At 45.4% G+C, this 18,016-nt stretch overlaps 2 protein-coding genes across 2 annotated transcripts in view; both read right to left on the bottom strand.

The window, feature by feature from the left end:
- The window catches only part of LOC109886205 (POU domain, class 4, transcription factor 1), a 4,491-nt gene extending 1,553 nt beyond the window's left edge, over positions 1–2,938 (bottom strand). Inside the window, exons 1-2 of the mRNA XM_020477936.2 lie at positions 590–2,938; positions 1–128 (exon numbers count right to left, since the gene is read on the bottom strand). The exon at positions 1–128 is cut by the window's left edge and continues 1,553 nt beyond it. Of these exons, the coding sequence (XP_020333525.1) occupies positions 1–128; positions 590–712 (251 nt within the window). The 5' untranslated portion in view covers positions 713–2,938. The remainder of the gene's footprint in view (positions 129–589) is intronic.
- A 907-nt stretch (positions 2,939–3,845) lies between these two features.
- LOC116361856 (ORC ubiquitin ligase 1-like) lies at positions 3,846–13,528 on the bottom strand. The gene is made up of 6 exons (XM_031816175.1): positions 13,366–13,528; positions 12,768–12,903; positions 12,158–12,249; positions 8,476–8,697; positions 8,046–8,134; positions 3,846–6,302 (listed from the first exon to the last, which is right to left on the bottom strand). The coding sequence occupies exons 1-6, from the start codon at positions 13,435–13,437 to the stop codon at positions 4,631–4,633; spliced, it is 2,283 nt and encodes a 760-aa protein (XP_031672035.1). The 5' UTR covers positions 13,438–13,528; the 3' UTR covers positions 3,846–4,630.
- Positions 13,529–18,016: the final 4,488 nt, after the last annotated feature.

The raw sequence follows: 18,016 nt of genomic DNA, 5'->3' as shown, positions 1-18,016 counted from the left end.
GTGTGGTAGGTGGCATCCGGTTTGAAAGGGTGCGTCTTGCCCTGGGACACTGCGATGTCCACGGCAGCCAGAGCTTCGGCGCGGGCCAGGAGGGTCTCATCCAGGCTGGCGAATATGTTACTCTGCAGCTGTAATGAGAGGAGATGCGGAGAAGGGGAGGGCGCGCGAGGAGGGAGAGGAGGGAACAGAAACAAAGCAAAGTGGGGGAAAAAGAGAGAAAGAACAAGCACATGATGAATAAGTGGATATGTCAGCTGTGGGACTTCTGACAACACATACAACACGAAGAATATTCCTTTTAGAAGACTGTCACCGAGTGATACAAAAAAATGTCGGTAGCTTTTGTGTTCAGCGTGGCTTTCAAAAAGATCACAGGCGTGCGGGTGATTGCCGTGGAAATACATGAAGAAGAAGAAAACATTAAGGCGCACGCAGTTGGCTTTGGCAGAATGTGCCTCCGAGCGTTCCTTCCGTATTATTGCGCTCGCGCAGTTACAGTAACATTAACGCTTACAACATGCAAAAGACCGCGCATAGAAAGAGCATAGAAAAGGAAGACACAAAGCAGAAGTTTTGGGGTTTCATTTACCTGTGGAGCTTGCAGACAGGCTCTCCTTATTGCTTCCGAGCTGGAATGCAGAGTGGTGTATTTGTGCTCAGGTAAGCTCGGATGCATGGCGAAGTGTGGCTGTTTGCTATTCATTGACATCATCTTTGCGACTGTTTTTCTTTAAAGAGTAAAGGGGCTAAAATTGACGCAATGGAAAGATGTAGTAGCCTAGTCATAGACAGTGGTCCAGTAATGATGCAATACAGCCGGATCAGCCTTGAGCACGAAGATCACACAGTCAGAGATGCCTGCAGTCTCCCAGGCCGACGCACTTATCTGCCGTCTACTGTTCCCACTGGCTGCCGAGAGGGATGAGAGAAGGGCTCTTACACCTGAGTGTCTCAGATCTCGTCAAGCGGAGCTCGGCTTCTCTCGCGAGACATGGTGCATGAACATTGCAGCCAGCCAGCCCTGTCAGATAACAAGCGAACAGCTTCAAGCAGTTAGTGGTTAACTGGAGAGGAAAGGAGACCGGCGCGGCGCGTGCGTTTTATTTACGGCTCTCAGCCTCCAGCCAGGAGACGGACACGCACGGGTTTTCAACACCTGTAGCTCGAGCTTGGATGTTTTGTTCAATTTGAATGCCTGATATTTGGTTGTTTATGCTTTTCGTTCATAGAAATTCACATCCGTTTTTTCTTTTGTTTGTTGCAATATTTACTGTCATCTTTTTTTGGCAGACAACTGATTTAATTTTCTTCACAGACATAATTTCTCAAATATATTCAACAAAGGCTATTCCAAGTCATAGCCTACTGACGTGCGTATCCCTTAAGACAATGCATTCTATTTGGATTCCTTAAAGGAAAAACAATGCGAATAAAATGGTGCGAGGCCGGAAATGGGCGTCATAGGCCTGCAGTCTAGTCATTATGCACATCAATTATTTGAAGCATTTGTCCAAAACGGCCTCTGAATCAAAACGTGTATTTGGAGAAAAAAAAGGAGACCCCGACAGTCACTTTAGTTTATTGAAATATTGAATTGATATGAGCAGAAGGGTTGTAGAGTAAGGCGATCATCAAGCAATATACAACACAGAACCGGAGTAATATCTCGCGCCGCCCTCGGGATTGCAACTCTCCTAAATGCAGAGAAAGAGAGCGAGAGAGAGGGGGGGGGGGGTCTGTCTGCCCTCTGACTTTACCGGGCGAAATAGCCTAAATATTTAAATAGCAAATTCTTGGTGCAATGAACAGTGGAGCCAGTTTAATTATAGACACAATGAAAATCGATGCGCCATATTTATATGAATGAATCTAAATGGATATCCATAGCCAAAGATTTGATTCCAAACGAAATATGTTCTCAGCATTCCAGCTAAATAAGAGCAAATCGAATGACCTTTTTTTTAAATTTGTGACCAGCTCTGAACTTCATAAAGTTACCTGAACATGTTATTTTTGTCGCAGCACATCGAAGGTGGGACTAAATCCAGAACATTGAATGACCACACGAGAATTCGTGCATGTAAAACGGCTCCCTATTCCCCGGCCTACACGAGTGCCCACGGTGCTCCGTTCTGACATTCACTATATAGGGATGGGGGTGCCTTTTCGGACGCACGGTAGGAGAAGTTGATTTCCGGATGTAATACCGTTGGTACACTGGCCTGTATGTGTTATCCTGTTCGCTCATATTAACCCCTAGACGCCATGATACCCCCTCAACCTATATCATTACCACCCGCCAGATGAGCACTAAACACATTGATTTAACCACCGTCACCTTGTACACAGTCGTTACCAAAATAAATGAATCCACAATGAATTAACACTTCATTTATTCAAAACGACTTGCAGAAACGGTTGAGCCCAATAAAATTTTCATGCCGTGATTAGAGGTAGTAGGCGATGAGAAATCTACATGAAAACCGTTACATTTGCATAATAAATAAAGGGGTGTGGCGCCACACTCGGAAGCTAAAGGAGGCTCAGGCGGGTGGGAGGTCTTTGTAGGAATGAAGTATGTGTTCTGGTCTGTTACTGTGTATTTACAGTTAGTTTCAGGGGATACAGACGAACACGGGGCGCTTTAGGGGTTACAGGGAGACACCGTGCGCTTTAGGGGATACGATGGGCTTTAAGGGATACAGACGGACACGATGAGCTTTAGGGGATACAGACGGACACGATGAGCTTTAGGGGATACAGACGGACACGATGAGCTTTAGGGGATACAGACGGACACGATGAGCTTCAGGGGATACAGACGGACATGAACTTTAGGGGATATGATGAGCATTAGATAGATAACAACAACAGTGAAGAGGAGACTGGAGACAGGTACTCTGCCTAGAAGGCCAGCATCCCAGAGAAACCTCTTGACTGTTGACGTTGAGACTGGTGTTTTGTGGGTACTATTTAATGAAGCTGCCAGTTGAGGACTTGTAAGGTGTCTGTTTCTCAAACTAGACACGCTAATATACTTGTCCTCTTGCTCAGTTGTGCACCGGGGCCTCCCACTCCTCTTTCTATTCTGGTTAGGGCCAGTTCGCGCTGTTCTGTGAAGGGAGTAGTACACAGCGTTGGATGAGATCTTCAGTTTCTTTGCAATTTCTCGCATGGAAAAGTCTTCATTTCTCAGAACAAGAATAGACTGATGAGTCTCAGAAGAAAGTTCTTTGTTTCTGGCCATTTTGAGCCTGTAATCGAACCCACTAATGCTGATGCTCCAGATACTCAACTAGTCTAAAGAAGAACAGTATAATTGCTTCTTTAATCAGGACAACAGTTTTCAGCTGTGCAAACATAATTGCACAAGGGTTTTCTAATGATCAAAAAGCCTTTTAAAATTATAAACTTGGATTAGCTAACACAACGTGCCATTGGAACACAGTACTGATGGTTGCTGATAATGGGCCTCTGTTCGCCTATGTAGATATTCCATGAAAAATCAGCCGTTTCCAGCTACAATAGTCATTTACAACATTTTTTTTATTTTTTATTTTACCTTTATTTAACTAGGCAAGTCAGTTAAGAACAAATTCTTATTTTCAATGATGGCTCAGGAACAGTGGTTTAACTGCCTGTTCAGTGCACTGTATTTCTGATCAATTTGATGTTATTTTAAAATGGACAAAAAAAAAATGATTTTCTTTAAAAAAAAAAAAAAAAGGATATTTCAATGAGACCGCAAACTTTTGAACGGTAGAGTAGGTCTCTGGCTAGATAACATGAAAAGGTCCAACCGTGTGTAGAGTGTACATTGGTGACAGTCATTCTCAAAACAGCGGTTATTTTTTAAATTACACCATCAAATGAAGTTTTATTTGTTGCAATAATTGGTCTACAAATTCCACAAAATTTACTGAAAATAACAGTTTTATTTTCAGGAATAATTTGATGCCGATACACACATACACATAAGCAACAGATTGAAAGAAGCCGTTAGCATTAGCAACAGTTTGAAAGAAGCAGTTAGCATTAGCAACAGTTTGAATGAAGCCGTTAGCATTAGCAACAGTTTGAAAGAAGCAGTTAGCATTAGCAACAGTTTGAAAGAAGCAGTTAGCATTAGCAACAGTTTGAAAGAAGCAGTTAGCATTAGCAACAGTTTGAAAGAAGCAGTTAGCATTAGCAACAGTTTGAATGAAGCCGTTAGCATTAGCAACAGTTTGAAAGAAGCCGTTAGCATTAGCAACAGTTTGAAAGAAGCCGTTAGCATTAGCAATAGATTGAAAGAAGCAGTTAGCATTAGCAACAGATTGAAAGAAGCAGTTAGCATTAGCAACAGTTTGAAAGAAGCGGTTAACGATTGCAGTCTTGTGTTGCTAATGCTATGCCAAATGGTACCCTATTCCTCACATAATGAACTACCACATAGGACTCCTGTCTAAAGTAGTGCACTATATAGGGAATAACATGACACTTGGGACTAAGACACCGTAAAGAAGGGAGCCTGGTCGCAGATTCTGCCAGGGCATCGCATCCCACAGTTCCACAAAGAGCTGTCTTAGAGATCAGAAACAGACTGGCGCCCGGGCTAGTCTACAGTGACGTGGGCGCCATGGTAACTCCATCACATAAACTTAGAATGTTTGGAGGGACTGCCGGCATTAAAAGGACTGTGAGACTTCCGTTTGGTGGCCTGACTAGGAGTCACCGCGCTCTTCTCTCTCACAGCGTCTCCACCAGGTCTATCTGCTGAGCAGCAGTCAGAAGAGATGTCATGGTGGTGGTTGGCTGAGGCCTGCCAGGCCGACTGCCCTCCTGGTCCCGTCCGGGTCTCTGTTAAGGGGTCAAACAGCAGGTCGAAGGACAGTTCATCGGTCTGAGAGGGGTCAGAGAGGTGTCCCTGTTCTCTAGCAGGCCCCGTAGAGTCTAGAAGACGGTGGTCCCCGCTGCCAGCGTCTCTCCCAGAGGAGAATCCAGACCCGGTTCCCGTCGTCGTAGATGTGGGCGCTAGAGAAGCTGCCCGAGTCGCTGACACTGTGACCGGAGAGGAAGAGGTTCCCTTTATCCCACAGGCCAAGTCGAAACCCTCCGCCTCGGTCTGTCCACCTCCACCTCGGTCCTGCTCAGAGTCAGGATCCAGGAAGAGTTCAGAGCAGCCCTCCACCTCAGGTACCAGGGTCACATCCAGTCTGAGGTCAAGGGTCAAGTCCGGTGTGTCGGCAGAAGTCAGGGAGGAAGCCAGGGACAGGTGTGACCCTGCCGAGCCGCAGCTCTCTGGCCCCTCCAGCATCATAGAGTCCAGCTCAGAGATCTTATCCAGATAGGCTTCGTCCATGAAGGCTTCATCCATGAAGGCTTCGTCCTCAGTCAGATCGCGGGACGTGGTGACTCCTGCGGTTTGGTTTCTCTCGCTGTGCCCCGACCCCGAAGACGTGTTGAGCTGCCTCCTCTCCTCCTCCTCTCCATTGTGATTGGGTGACGTCACAGAGGTCACAGAGTTTATATCAGAAGCCTTGCGGCTCTGCCAGGCTGCAGCCCAGAACAACGGCTCAGTGGTGGTGGAGAGTCCCGGCTCGGCTGCGTTACAGGAAGACACCCCGTTGGACAACTGAGCAGTGTGATTGGACCGTTTAGTTGCTACAGTGGAGACGCTGCTGCTACTGCTGGGTGTTACACTGTCCTCAAAACTGAGTCTCCTCAGATGAGTCACAGCCTTATAACCAAGCTTCTTGTCTTCACCAACACTGGGACTCTTCAGACTGAGAGAGCGGAAGGCGGAGGAGGGAGTGGAGAGCAGGAAGAGGTCAGAGGGAACGATGGCGTCAATCCTATCGGTATCTATAGAGTCTTTGTGTCCGAGGAGGGTCACGCCGAAACCTCTCTGGTGGTCCCGGAACGTGTCGGAGCCGGTGGCGTCGAGCTCCACAGCGTTAGAGGTTGTCAGGAGGTAGTTGTGGTGAGCGGACAACGTCTTGGATTCTCCCTCCAGACCGGAGCAGACGGAGGCCTTCTCCATGTCACTCAGACTCCTCGTCGTGGCACTGATCCTCTGATAGTGGACCCTGGTCCCGGCTTCACCTTCCCCAGAGGAGGTGCTCTCTGGACGGGCATCGGTGTGAACCAAACCCGGTGCTTCTCTCGGGTTTCTCGGGAGCCTCTCCGCGACCCCTCCACCCCGAGCCTCCAGTTCTTCTATGTACTGGTCGCTACGTTCCAGAGCTTTCTTCAGGTGGTCCAAATCTCTTTCGTACTGATGGATCTTAGCTTCCAACGCTGCTACCGTGTACCGGCCAAACCTGAGGGTTGGTTCAGAGCAGAAAGATGGGAGTAAGAATTGAATTTGAGAGCATATAAATGATATTTTGGGGGTAAAAACAATACATATATATCAAACTATACAGTGATAGAGATATATATATACATACATACATACAGTGGGGGAAAAAAGTATTTAGTCAGCCACCAATTGTGCAAGTTCTCCCACTTAAAAAGATGAGAGAGGCCTGTAAATACTTATTTTCTACCATAATTTGCTAATAAATTCATTAAAAATCCTACAATGTGATTTTCTGGATTCCCCCCCCCCTCATTTAGTCTGTCATAGTTGAAGTGTACTTATGATGAAAATTACAGGCCTCTCTCATCTTTTTAAGTGGGAGAACTTGCACAATTGGTGGCTGACTAAATACGTTTATATGTGCATTTGACCCCAGATGCTGCCGCTGGAAAGTAGCTATTTAAACAGTTATTCTCAAAAGAGGTCCTGAGGTACAGAATGTTACCGTGAAGAACACCAAGGGGGGGCACATTGCATTGAGGCAACAGGGAGCGCAAATAGTTGATCATATCAATGTGATTCCAGATGGATATTAGTTCATCTCACTACTGATAAACAGAACCGGAATCTGTAGACAGATAGCATACCAAATGGATTCCAGATAAAATATATTAACTCTGGACCAAAAACCAATTTCCTTTGAGAACCTGAACCAATAGATTAGTCATCGTTTTTACCAAGAACATTCCACCACCATTCCAGCTGAAACCACTCCAGAACATTCCAGCTGAAACCACTCCAGAACATTCCAGTTGAAACCACTCCAGAACATTCCAGCTGAAACAACTCCAGAACATTCCACCCAGCTGAAACCACTCCAGAACATTCCAGTTGAAACCACTCCAGAACATTCCACCCAGCTGAAACCACTCCAGAACATTCCACCCAGTCGTCCACTACCATCCCAGTTGAAACCACTCCAGAACATTTCACCCAGTCGTCCACTACCATCCCAGCTGAAACCACTCCAGAACATTCCACCCAGTCGTCCACTACCACCCCAGCTGAAACCACTCCAGAACATTCCACCCAGTCGTCCACTACCACCCCAGCTGAAACCACTCCAGAACATTCCACCACCACCCCAGCTGAAACCACTCCAGAACATTCCACCACCACCCCAGCTGAAACTACTCCAGAACATTCCACCCAGTCGTCCACTACCACCCCAGCTGAAACCACTCCAGAACATTCCACCCAGTCGTCCACTACCACCCCAGCTGAAACCACTCCAGAACATTCCACCACCACCCCAGCTGAAACCACTCCAGAACATTCCAACACCACCCCAGCTGAAACCACTCCAGAACATTCCACCCAGTCGTCCACTACCACCCCAGCTGAAACCACTCCAGAACATTCCACCACCACCCCAGCTGAAACCACTCCAGAACATTCCACCACCACCCCAGCTGAAACCACTCCAGAACATTCCACCCAGTCGTCCACTACCACCCCAGCTGAAACCACTCCAGAACATTCCACCACCACCCCAGCTGAAACCACTCCAGAACATTCCACCACCACCCCAGCTGAAACCACTCCAGAACATTCCACCACCACCCCAGCTGAAACCACTCCAGAACATTCCACCACCACCCCAGCTGAAACCACTCCAGAACATTCCACCACCACCCCAGCTGAAACCACTCCAGAACATTCCATAAAACACCCAACAGTAAAATACAGGACTTGTACGTACTTCTGAGGAGATCTACTGGTAACCTCTGCTTTCAACCTCACGTTCTCCTGGACCAGGTCAATAGTCTGACAACGCAACATCTTGTTAGCCTTGAGCAGAGGAACACAACATTTTTTGTTCATATATATATATTCTATTACATTCTGGACGGCAGGGATTTCAGACATTATTTGTCAGTTACATTGTGTATGTTTGTATGTATGTGCCATTGATCTGATGATACCACAGTGACAAAACTGTTTACTTTCGTGTCAAATTGACAGTTGACGACCCCAAAAATTACAGGATTAATTTACACAAAGAACCATTCCAACTAATTGTTCCCATATTTTGCGCAGTCAGCTCCACGTACAAGGAACATAATTGGATTGATCGTAATGAGTTAGGTGCAATTAGCGTCCCCCCCCAAACGGATCATATTCATTCATACCTCTTTCAGTTTCTCCACATCCAGTTTGATCCGCCTGTAGCCATCTGTAGCCGCTCTCAGCTTGTTGCTCCACTCTTCCACAACACCGGGGTCTAGACCCCGGTCTTCTCTCCGGCTGGCTGTTACAGTACAGGGATCTAGTACCGTCTTCAGCTGGGACTCCAGGATCTGGTTCTTGTTCCTCAGCTCTTCATTCTCTTTGAGGAGACCTTCCATATCATCCTGAACGATAAAAGACAAGATGTCCCACCATTGAATTACATATAGAAGTCACATAGTGATTCAGAGGATCTCTGTGATGTAATAAGAGGATCTCTGTGATGTAATAAGAGGATCTGTCTGATGTAATGAGAGGATCTCTGATGTAATGAGAGGATCTTTCTAATGTAATGAGAGGATCTCTGATGTAATAAGAGGATCTGTCTGATGTAATGAGAGGATCTTTCTAATGTAATGAGAGGATCTCTGATGTAATAAGAGGATCTGTCTGATGTAATGAGAGGATCTTTCTAATGTAATGAGAGTATCTCTGATGTAATGAGAGGATCTCTGATGTAATGAGAGGATCTTTCTAATGTAATGAGAGGATCTCTCTAATGTAATGAGAGGATCTCTCTAATGTAATGAGAGGATCTCTCTAATGTAATGAGAGGATCTCTGATGTAATGAGAGGATCTCTGATGTAATGAGAGGATCTCTGATGTAATGAGAGGATCTCTCTAATGTAATGAGAGGATCTCTGATGTAATGAGAGGATCTCTGATGTAATGAGAGGATCTCTGATGTAATGAGAGGATCTCTCTGATGTAATAAGAGGATCTCTCTGATGTAATGAGAGGATCTCTCTAATGTAATGAGAGGATCTCTGATGTAATGAGAGGATCTCTGATGTAATGAGAGGATCTCTGATGTAATGAGAGGATCTCTGATGTAATGAGAGGATCTCTGATGTAATGAGAGGATCTCTGATGTAATGAGAGGATCTCTGATGTAATGAGAGGATCTCTGATGTAATGAGAGGATCTCTGATGTAATGAGAGGATCTCTGATGTAATAAGAGGATCTCTCTGATGTAGGCTCGGGGTTCTCAAACTGGGGGCCACTGAATTATTCAGAATTTGTAAAAAAAAAAAAAAAGCTATATACATATTTAAATTAATTTTGTCCAAAGTATACGTGGAATAAGTGTAATGGCAAAATGTCTACAATTGCAGGAGATTAGCATTAAAGCTGCAACAACTAAATCTCTCATGATGAAATGTGTTGAATTGCAGGAAATTAGCTATATGAAATAAAATTCTCTCTCCAATGCCAAGACGTGGGCCTTTAAATTGTTAACGGACGAATCAGGGCTCGAGCCTTGGTTCGTCCGGTCATGCACAGCCAAAGTCATAGTAAAACTCCTTGTATGCTAGTGGTTTTTTTTTATTTTTTTATCTCACCCGAGTTTAAAAAGGGGGCCCCAGTATTTGGGCCTCTTGACTTTCTCCACATTTTATTACGTTACAGCATTATTCTATAATGGATTAAATAGTTATTTTCCCTCATCAATCTACACACAATACCCCATAATGACATCACAATATCCCATGATGACATCACAATATCCCATAATGACATCACAATATCCCATAACGACATCACAATATCCCATGATGACATCACAATATCCCATAATGACATCACAATACCCCATAATGACATCACAATACCCCATAATGACACCACAATACCCCATAATGACATCATAATATCCCATAATGACATCACAATATCCCATAACGACAAAGTAAAAAACTGATTTTTAGAAATGTTTGCATATGTATTAAACGTAAAAACTGAAAGATTACATTTACATAAGTATTCAGACCCTTTACTCAGTACCTTTGGCAGTGATTACAGCCTGGAGTCTTCTTGGGTACAACGCTACAATCTTGGCACACCTGTATTTTGGAGAGTTTCTCCCATTCTTCTCTGCAGATCCTCTCAAGCTCTGTCAGGTTGGATGGGGAACATCGCTGCACAGCTATTTTCAGGTCTCTCCAGAGATGTTCGATCGGGTTCAAGTCCGGGCTCTAGCTGGGCCACTGAAGGACATTCAGAGAGTTGTCCCGAAGCCACTCCTGCGTTGTCTTGGCTGTGTGCTTAGGGTCGTTGTCCTGTTGGAAGGTGAACCTTCACCCCAGTCTAAGCAGGTTTTCTGGAGTGGTTTTCATCAAGGATCTCTCTGTACTTTATCCCGTTCATCTTTCCCTCGATCCTGACTAGTCTCCCAGTTGCTGAAAAATATCCCCACAGCATGATGCTGCCACCACCATGCTTCACCGTAGGGATGGTATTGGCCAGGTAATGAGCAGTGCTTCGGGTTCTTGGTCATCTCCCTGACCAAGGCTCTTCTCCCCCGATTCTTCAGTTTGGCCGGGTGGCCAGGTCTAGGAAGAGTCTTGGTGGTTCCAAACTTCTTCCATTTAAGAATTATGGAGGCCACTGTGTTCTTGGGGACCTTCAATGCTGCAGAAATGTTTTGGTACCCTTCCCCAGATGTGTGCCTGGACACAATCCTGTCTCAGAGCTCTACGGACAATTCCTTCGACCTCGTGGCTTGGTATTTGCTCTGACATACACTGTCAACTGTGGGACCTTATATAGACAGGTGTGTGTGCCTTTCCAAATCATGTCCAATCAATTGAATTTACCACAGGTGGACTCCAATCAAGTTGTAGAAACATCTCAAGGATGATCAATGGAAACAGGATGCACCTGAGCTCTATTTCCAGTCTCATAGCAAAGGGTCTGAATACTTATGTACATATGTTAAAAAATTATATAAATTATATACATTTGCAAACATTTCTAAAAACCTGTTTCCGTTTTGTCATTATGGGGTTATTGTGATGTCATTATGGGGTTATTGTGGTGTCATTATGGGGTTATTGTGATGTCATTATGGGGTTATTGTGATGTCATTATGGGGTTATTGTGGTGTCATTATGGGGTTATTGTGGTGTCATTATGGGGTTATTGTGATGTCATTATGGGGTTATTGTGATGTCATTATGGGGTTATTGTGATGTCATTATGGGGTTATTGTGATGTCATTATGGGGTTATTGTGGTGTCATTATGGGGTTATTGTGATGTCATTATGGGGTTATTGTGATGTCATTATGGGGTTATTGTGATGTCATTATGGGGTTATTGTGATGTCATTATGGGGTTATTGTGGTGTCATTATGGGGTTATTGTGGTGTCATTATGGGGTTATTGTGATGTCATTATGGGGTTATTGTGGTGTCATTATGGGGTTATTGTGATGTCATTATGGGGTTATTGTGATGTCATTATGGGGTTATTGTGGTGTCATTATGGGGTTATTGTGATGTCATTATGGGGTTATTGTGGTGTCATTATGGGGTTATTGTGATGTCATTATGGGGTTATTGTGATGTCATTATGGGGTTATTGTGATGTCATTATGGGGTATTATATGTAGATTGATGAGGGGGGAAAAATGAATTTAAACCATTTTAGAATAAGGCTATAACGTAACAAAATGTGGAAAAGGTGAAGGGGATCTGAATACTTCTCTGAATGCTCTGTATCCCAAACTGCCAGATGGGGAAACTGATAAAGGGGACACTCAGACAGACTAACAGTAGAAACATGCAGCATATGTAGCTTACTTCATATTCCCTCAACAAAAGCTCTCCCCTGGTCTTTCGGAGGTGTTTCTTCACAGAATAGCTCTCGTTGGATTCGCTCTCATTTGTCCCCCCTAAAAATAAAAAAAATAAAAAACAGGAACCACAGTAGGGAATCAGTTCACGAACACAGAATTGTAACTCTGCCACCTTGAGCTACCCGCCACGTCAACAGTTGCCACAAACTGCTTTACAGGTATCCAGCCTTGTCTAGACCGCAAACAGTGAGTACTACAGCAACGGGGGGAAACCTCCCTAGAAGGAATAAACTGTGAGAGGAACCAGACTCTGGGGTGGGCTTTCTCTTCTGATTTAAATTATGCAGAGATAATCTGGTTGACATATTATGCAGAGATAATCTGGTTGACATAATATGCAGAGATAATCTGGTTGACATTTTATGCAGAGATAACCAGGTTGACATATTATGCAGAGATAACCAGGTTGACGTATTATGCAGAGATAACCTGGTTGACGTATTATGCAGAGATAACCAGGTTGACGTATTATGCAGAGATAACCAGGTTGACATATTATGCAGAGATAACCAGGTTGACGTATTATGCAGTAGCTGTTAGGCCATTACTCGTACCTATAATTTCTCTGCACGGGTTCTCTGAGGTGATGGGAACTCGGCATGAAGGACATTGACTAGCCTTCTTCAACCAAATGTCCATGCAGCCAGAACAGAACACGTGGTTATTGGCACAGATAACGGGGTGGCGGACCTGCAATGTTAAAAATAAAAAATGAGTTATTTTAATGATCGATTGCAATACAACTATCCGTGCATTGTAGGCACTGAGCTATTGTGAGATGAATCAATGAATAGTTCAACTATAGATAATATTTGGCATTGCAAAGCCCTACTAAAATTGCACCAAGATGCTAGCTTAGCTAAGCTAACAACACATGATCTACAGCCGCAAACAAGAATTTGGTTTATGTAATTAGTCAACAAATGTGTAACTAACTAGCCACCCACAGACAAATATGAGTAGCTAATCGATAGAAGGTTCAAAATGTACATCACTTGCTAAATGAATATTTACTAGGCAAGGAAGCTAACAGTAGCTGTTGATTAGCCAAAGTAGCTAACTAGCATAGCATTTCTGTCAACGTGAATAGTTGCATTGGCTAAAACACGTTGTTCCAAAACGTAAAGCACAACAAAATATAAACTGAATTACCTTCCCAAGGCAGATCTGGCATGATATGGGTAAAGTTAGAGAAAGAGTCACGTTTTGAAAGTTGTTTGCCATTGTTTTTTTGCTCAAGAGTTTCGACGAGAAACGACAACAACAAAAAGCACCGCCTTCAAAACCACATAACTACGGAAAGCCAAACGGTAGAAAATGTACCGCTGCTCTGGCTTTGCGTTTCAAAGGCAGCCAAACGGCATCACAGTTCAGGACCATAGACAGCACCTGACAGAAAACCTGTGCCTTTCAACCTCATGCAGGACAGGCATGGGGATATTGTTTTTTTCATGAACATGTTCAACTTTTTTTAAAATGTATTTTTTAAACAAAATAACATAATTATTAAAAATAAAATCTATTTCCACTCTACAGTCAAAAAAAATCTGGTAAAACTGATCTCAAATCCAACTCCCCAGAAATTGCAGTCTATACCCCTCAAACTTAACTCTCGACCTTGAAGCCAGTTCTACTGTGTTTTTACATTGTTCCCCTCTAATCAGGGGCTGATTTAGACCTGGGACACCAGGTGGGTGATTCCCCTCTAATCAGGGCCTGATTTAGACCTGGGACACCAGGTGGGTGATTCCCCTCTAATCAGGGCCTGATTTAGACCTGGGACACCAGGTGGGTGATTCCCCTCTCTAATCAGGGGCTGATTTAGACCTGGGACACCAGGTGGGTGATTCCCCTCTCTAATTAGGGCCTGATTTAGACCTGGGACACCAGGTGGGTGATTCCCCTCTCTAATCAGGGACTGATTTAGACCTGGGACACCAGGTGGGTGATTCCCCTCTAATCAGGGCCTGATTTAGACCTGGGACACCAGGTGGGTGATTCCCCTCTCTAATTAGGGCCTGATTTAGACCTGGGACACCAGGTGGGTGATTCCCCTCTCTAATCAGGGGCTGATTTAGACCTGGGACACCAGGTGGGTGATTCCCCTCTCTAATCAGGGACTGATTTAGACCTGGGACACCAGGTGGGTGATTCCCCTCTCTAATTAGGGCCTGATTTAAACCTGGGACACCAGGTGGGTGATTCCCCTCTCTAATTAGGGCCTGATTTAGACCTGGGACACCAGGTGGGTGATTCTTTTTTTAATTTATTTTATTTCACCTTTATTTAACCAGGTAGGCTAGTTGAGAACAAGTTCTCATTTGCAACTGCGACCTGGCCAAGATAAAGCATAGCAGTGTGAGCAGACAACAAAGAGTTACACATGGAGTAAACAATTAACAAGTCAATAACACAGTAGAAACCAAAGGGGGAGTCTATATACAATGTGTGCAAAAGGCATGAGGAGGTAGGCAAATAATTACAATTTTGCAGATTAACACTGGAGTGATGAATGATCAGATGGTCATGTACAGGTAGAGATATTGGTGTGCAAAAGAGCAGAAAAGTAAATAAATAAAAACAGTATGGGGATGAGGTAGGTGAGAAAGGGTGGGCTATTTACCAATAGACTATGTACAGCTGCAGCGATCGGTTAGCCGCTCAGATAGCTGATGTTTGAAGTTGGTGAGGGAGATAAAAGTCTCCAACTTCAGCGATTTTTGCAATTCGTTCCAGTCACAGGCAGCAGAGTACTGGAACGAAAGGCGGCCAAATGAGGTGTTGGCTTTAGGGATGATCAGTGAGATACACCTGCTGGAGCGCGTGCTACGGATGGGTGTTGCCATCGTGACCAGTGAGCTGAGATAAGGCGGAGCTTTACCTAGCATGGACTTGTAGATGACCTGGAGCCAGTGGGTCTGGCGACGAATATGTAGCGAGGGCCAGCCGACATGAGCATACAAGTCGCAGTGGTGGGTGGTATAAGGTGCTTTAGTGACGAAACGGATGGCACTGTGATAGACTGCATCCAGTTTGCTGAGTAGAGTGTTGGAAGCCATTTTGTAGATGACATCGCCGAAGTCGAGGATCGGTAGGATAGTCAGTTTTACTAGGGTAAGCTTGGCGGCGTGAGTGAAGGAGGCTTTGTTGCGGAATAGAAAGCCGACTCTTGATTTGATTTTCGATTGGAGATGTTTGATATGAGTCTGGAAGGAGAGTTTGCAGTCTAGCCAGACACCTAGGTACTTATAGACGTCCACATATTCTAGGTCGGAACCATCCAGGGTGGTGATGCTAGTCGGGCATGCGGGTGCAGGCAGCGACCGGTTGAAAAGCATGCATTTGGTTTTACTAGCGTTTAAGAGCAGTTGGAGGCCACGGAAGGAGTGTTGTATGGCATTGAAGCTTGTTTGGAGGTTAGATAGCACAGTGTCCAAAGACGGGCCGAAGGTATATAGAATGGTGTCGTCTGTGTAGAGGTGGATCAGGGAATCGCCCGCAGCAAGAGCAACATCATTGATATACACAGAGAAAAGAGTCGGCCCGAGAATTGAAGTCCCTCTAATCAGGGACTGATTTAGACCTGGGACACCAGGTGGGTGATTCCCCTCTAATCAGGGACTGATTTAGACCTGGGACACCAGGTGGGTGATTCCCCTCTAATCAGGGACTGATTTAGACCTGGCACACCAGGTGGGTGATTCCCCTCTCTAATCAGGGACTGATTTAGACCTGGGACACCAGGTGGGTGATTCCCCTCTAATCAGGGACTGATTTAGACCTGGCACACCAGGTGGGTGATTCCCCTCTCTAATCAGTGGCTGATTTAGACCTGGGACACCAGGTGGGTGATTCCCCTCTCTAATCAGGGACTGATTTAGACCTGGGACACCAGGTGGGTGATTCCCCTCTAATCAGGGACTGATTTAGACCTGGGACACCAGGTGGGTGATTCCCCTCTCTAATCAGGGCCTGATTTAGACCTGGGACACCAGGTGGGTGATTCCCCTCTCTAATCAGGGCCTGATTTAGACCTGGGACACCAGGTGGGTGATTCCCCTCTAATCAGGGACTGATTTAGACCTGGGACACCAGGTGGGTGATTCCCCTCTAATCAGGGACTGATTTAGACCTGGGACACCAGGTGGGTGATTCCCCTCTAATCAGGGACTGATTTAGACCTGGGACACCAGGTGGGTGATTCCCCTCTAATCAGGGCCTGATTTAGACCTGGGACACCAGGTGGGTGATTCCCCTCTAATCAGGGCCTGATTTAGACCTGGGACACCAGGTGGGTGATTCCCCTCTAATCAGGGCCTGATTTAGACCTGGGACACCAGGTGGGTGATTCCCCTCTAATCAGGGACTGATTTAGACCTGGCACACCAGGTGGGTGATTCCCCTCTCTAATCAGGGACTGATTTAGACCTGGGACACCAGGTGGGTGATTCCCCTCTCTAATCAGGGCCTGATTTAGACCTGGGACACCAGGTGGGTGATTCCCCTCTAATCAGGGACTGATTTAGACCTGGGACACCAGGTGGGTGATTCCCCTCTAATCAGGGACTGATTTAGACCTGGGACACCAGGTGGGTGATTCCCCTCTAATCAGGGACTGATTTAGACCTGGCACACCAGGTGGGTGATTCCCCTCTCTAATCAGTGGCTGATTTAGACCTGGGACACCAGGTGGGTGATTCCCCTCTCTAATCAGGGACTGATTTAGACCTGGGACACCAGGTGGGTGATTCCCCTCTAATCAGGGACTGATTTAGACCTGGGACACCAGGTGGGTGATTCCCCTCTCTAATCAGGGCCTGATTTAGACCTGGGACACCAGGTGGGTGATTCCCCTCTCTAATCAGGGACTGATTTAGACCTGGGACACCAGGTGGGTGATTCCCCTCTAATCAGGGCCTGATTTAGACCTGGGACACCAGGTGGGTGATTCCCCTCTCTAATTAGGGCCTGATTTAGACCTGGGACACCAGGTGGGTGATTCCCCTCTCTAATCAGGGGCTGATTTAGACCTGGGACACCAGGTGGGTGATTCCCCTCTCTAATCAGGGACTGATTTAGACCTGGGACACCAGGTGGGTGATTCCCCTCTCTAATTAGGGCCTGATTTAAACCTGGGACACCAGGTGGGTGATTCCCCTCTCTAATTAGGGCCTGATTTAGACCTGGGACACCAGGTGGGTGATTCTTTTTTTAATTTATTTTATTTCACCTTTATTTAACCAGGTAGGCTAGTTGAGAACAAGTTCTCATTTGCAACTGCGACCTGGCCAAGATAAAGCATAGCAGTGTGAGCAGACAACAAAGAGTTACACATGGAGTAAACAATTAACAAGTCAATAACACAGTAGAAACCAAAGGGGGAGTCTATATACAATGTGTGCAAAAGGCATGAGGAGGTAGGCAAATAATTACAATTTTGCAGATTAACACTGGAGTGATGAATGATCAGATGGTCATGTACAGGTAGAGATATTGGTGTGCAAAAGAGCAGAAAAGTAAATAAATAAAAACAGTATGGGGATGAGGTAGGTGAGAAAGGGTGGGCTATTTACCAATAGACTATGTACAGCTGCAGCGATCGGTTAGCCGCTCAGATAGCTGATGTTTGAAGTTGGTGAGGGAGATAAAAGTCTCCAACTTCAGCGATTTTTGCAATTCGTTCCAGTCACAGGCAGCAGAGTACTGGAACGAAAGGCGGCCAAATGAGGTGTTGGCTTTAGGGATGATCAGTGAGATACACCTGCTGGAGCGCGTGCTACGGATGGGTGTTGCCATCGTGACC

This window comes from Oncorhynchus kisutch, unplaced genomic scaffold (genome assembly GCF_002021735.2).
Source record: "Oncorhynchus kisutch isolate 150728-3 unplaced genomic scaffold, Okis_V2 scaffold755, whole genome shotgun sequence".
Taxonomy (NCBI): Eukaryota; Metazoa; Chordata; class Actinopteri; order Salmoniformes; family Salmonidae; genus Oncorhynchus; species Oncorhynchus kisutch.
Note: the sequence above shows the minus strand (reverse complement) of the source record. Positions and strands in the feature narration are given on the sequence as shown.

Bases quoted from the DNA above. Each gene is read 5' to 3' on its own strand.
- LOC116361856 (XM_031816175.1), bottom strand. From the start codon at position 13,437: ATGGCAAACAACTTTCAAAACGTGACTCTTTCTCTAACTTTACCCATA. The intron at 12,250-12,767 runs GTACGAGTAATG...TTTTATTTTTAG, and splicing joins CCCGTGCAGAGAAATTATAG to GGGGGACAAATGAGAGCGAA. The intron at 6,303-8,045 runs GTACGTACAAGT...ACCAACCCTCAG, and splicing joins ACCAGTAGATCTCCTCAGAA to GTTTGGCCGGTACACGGTAG.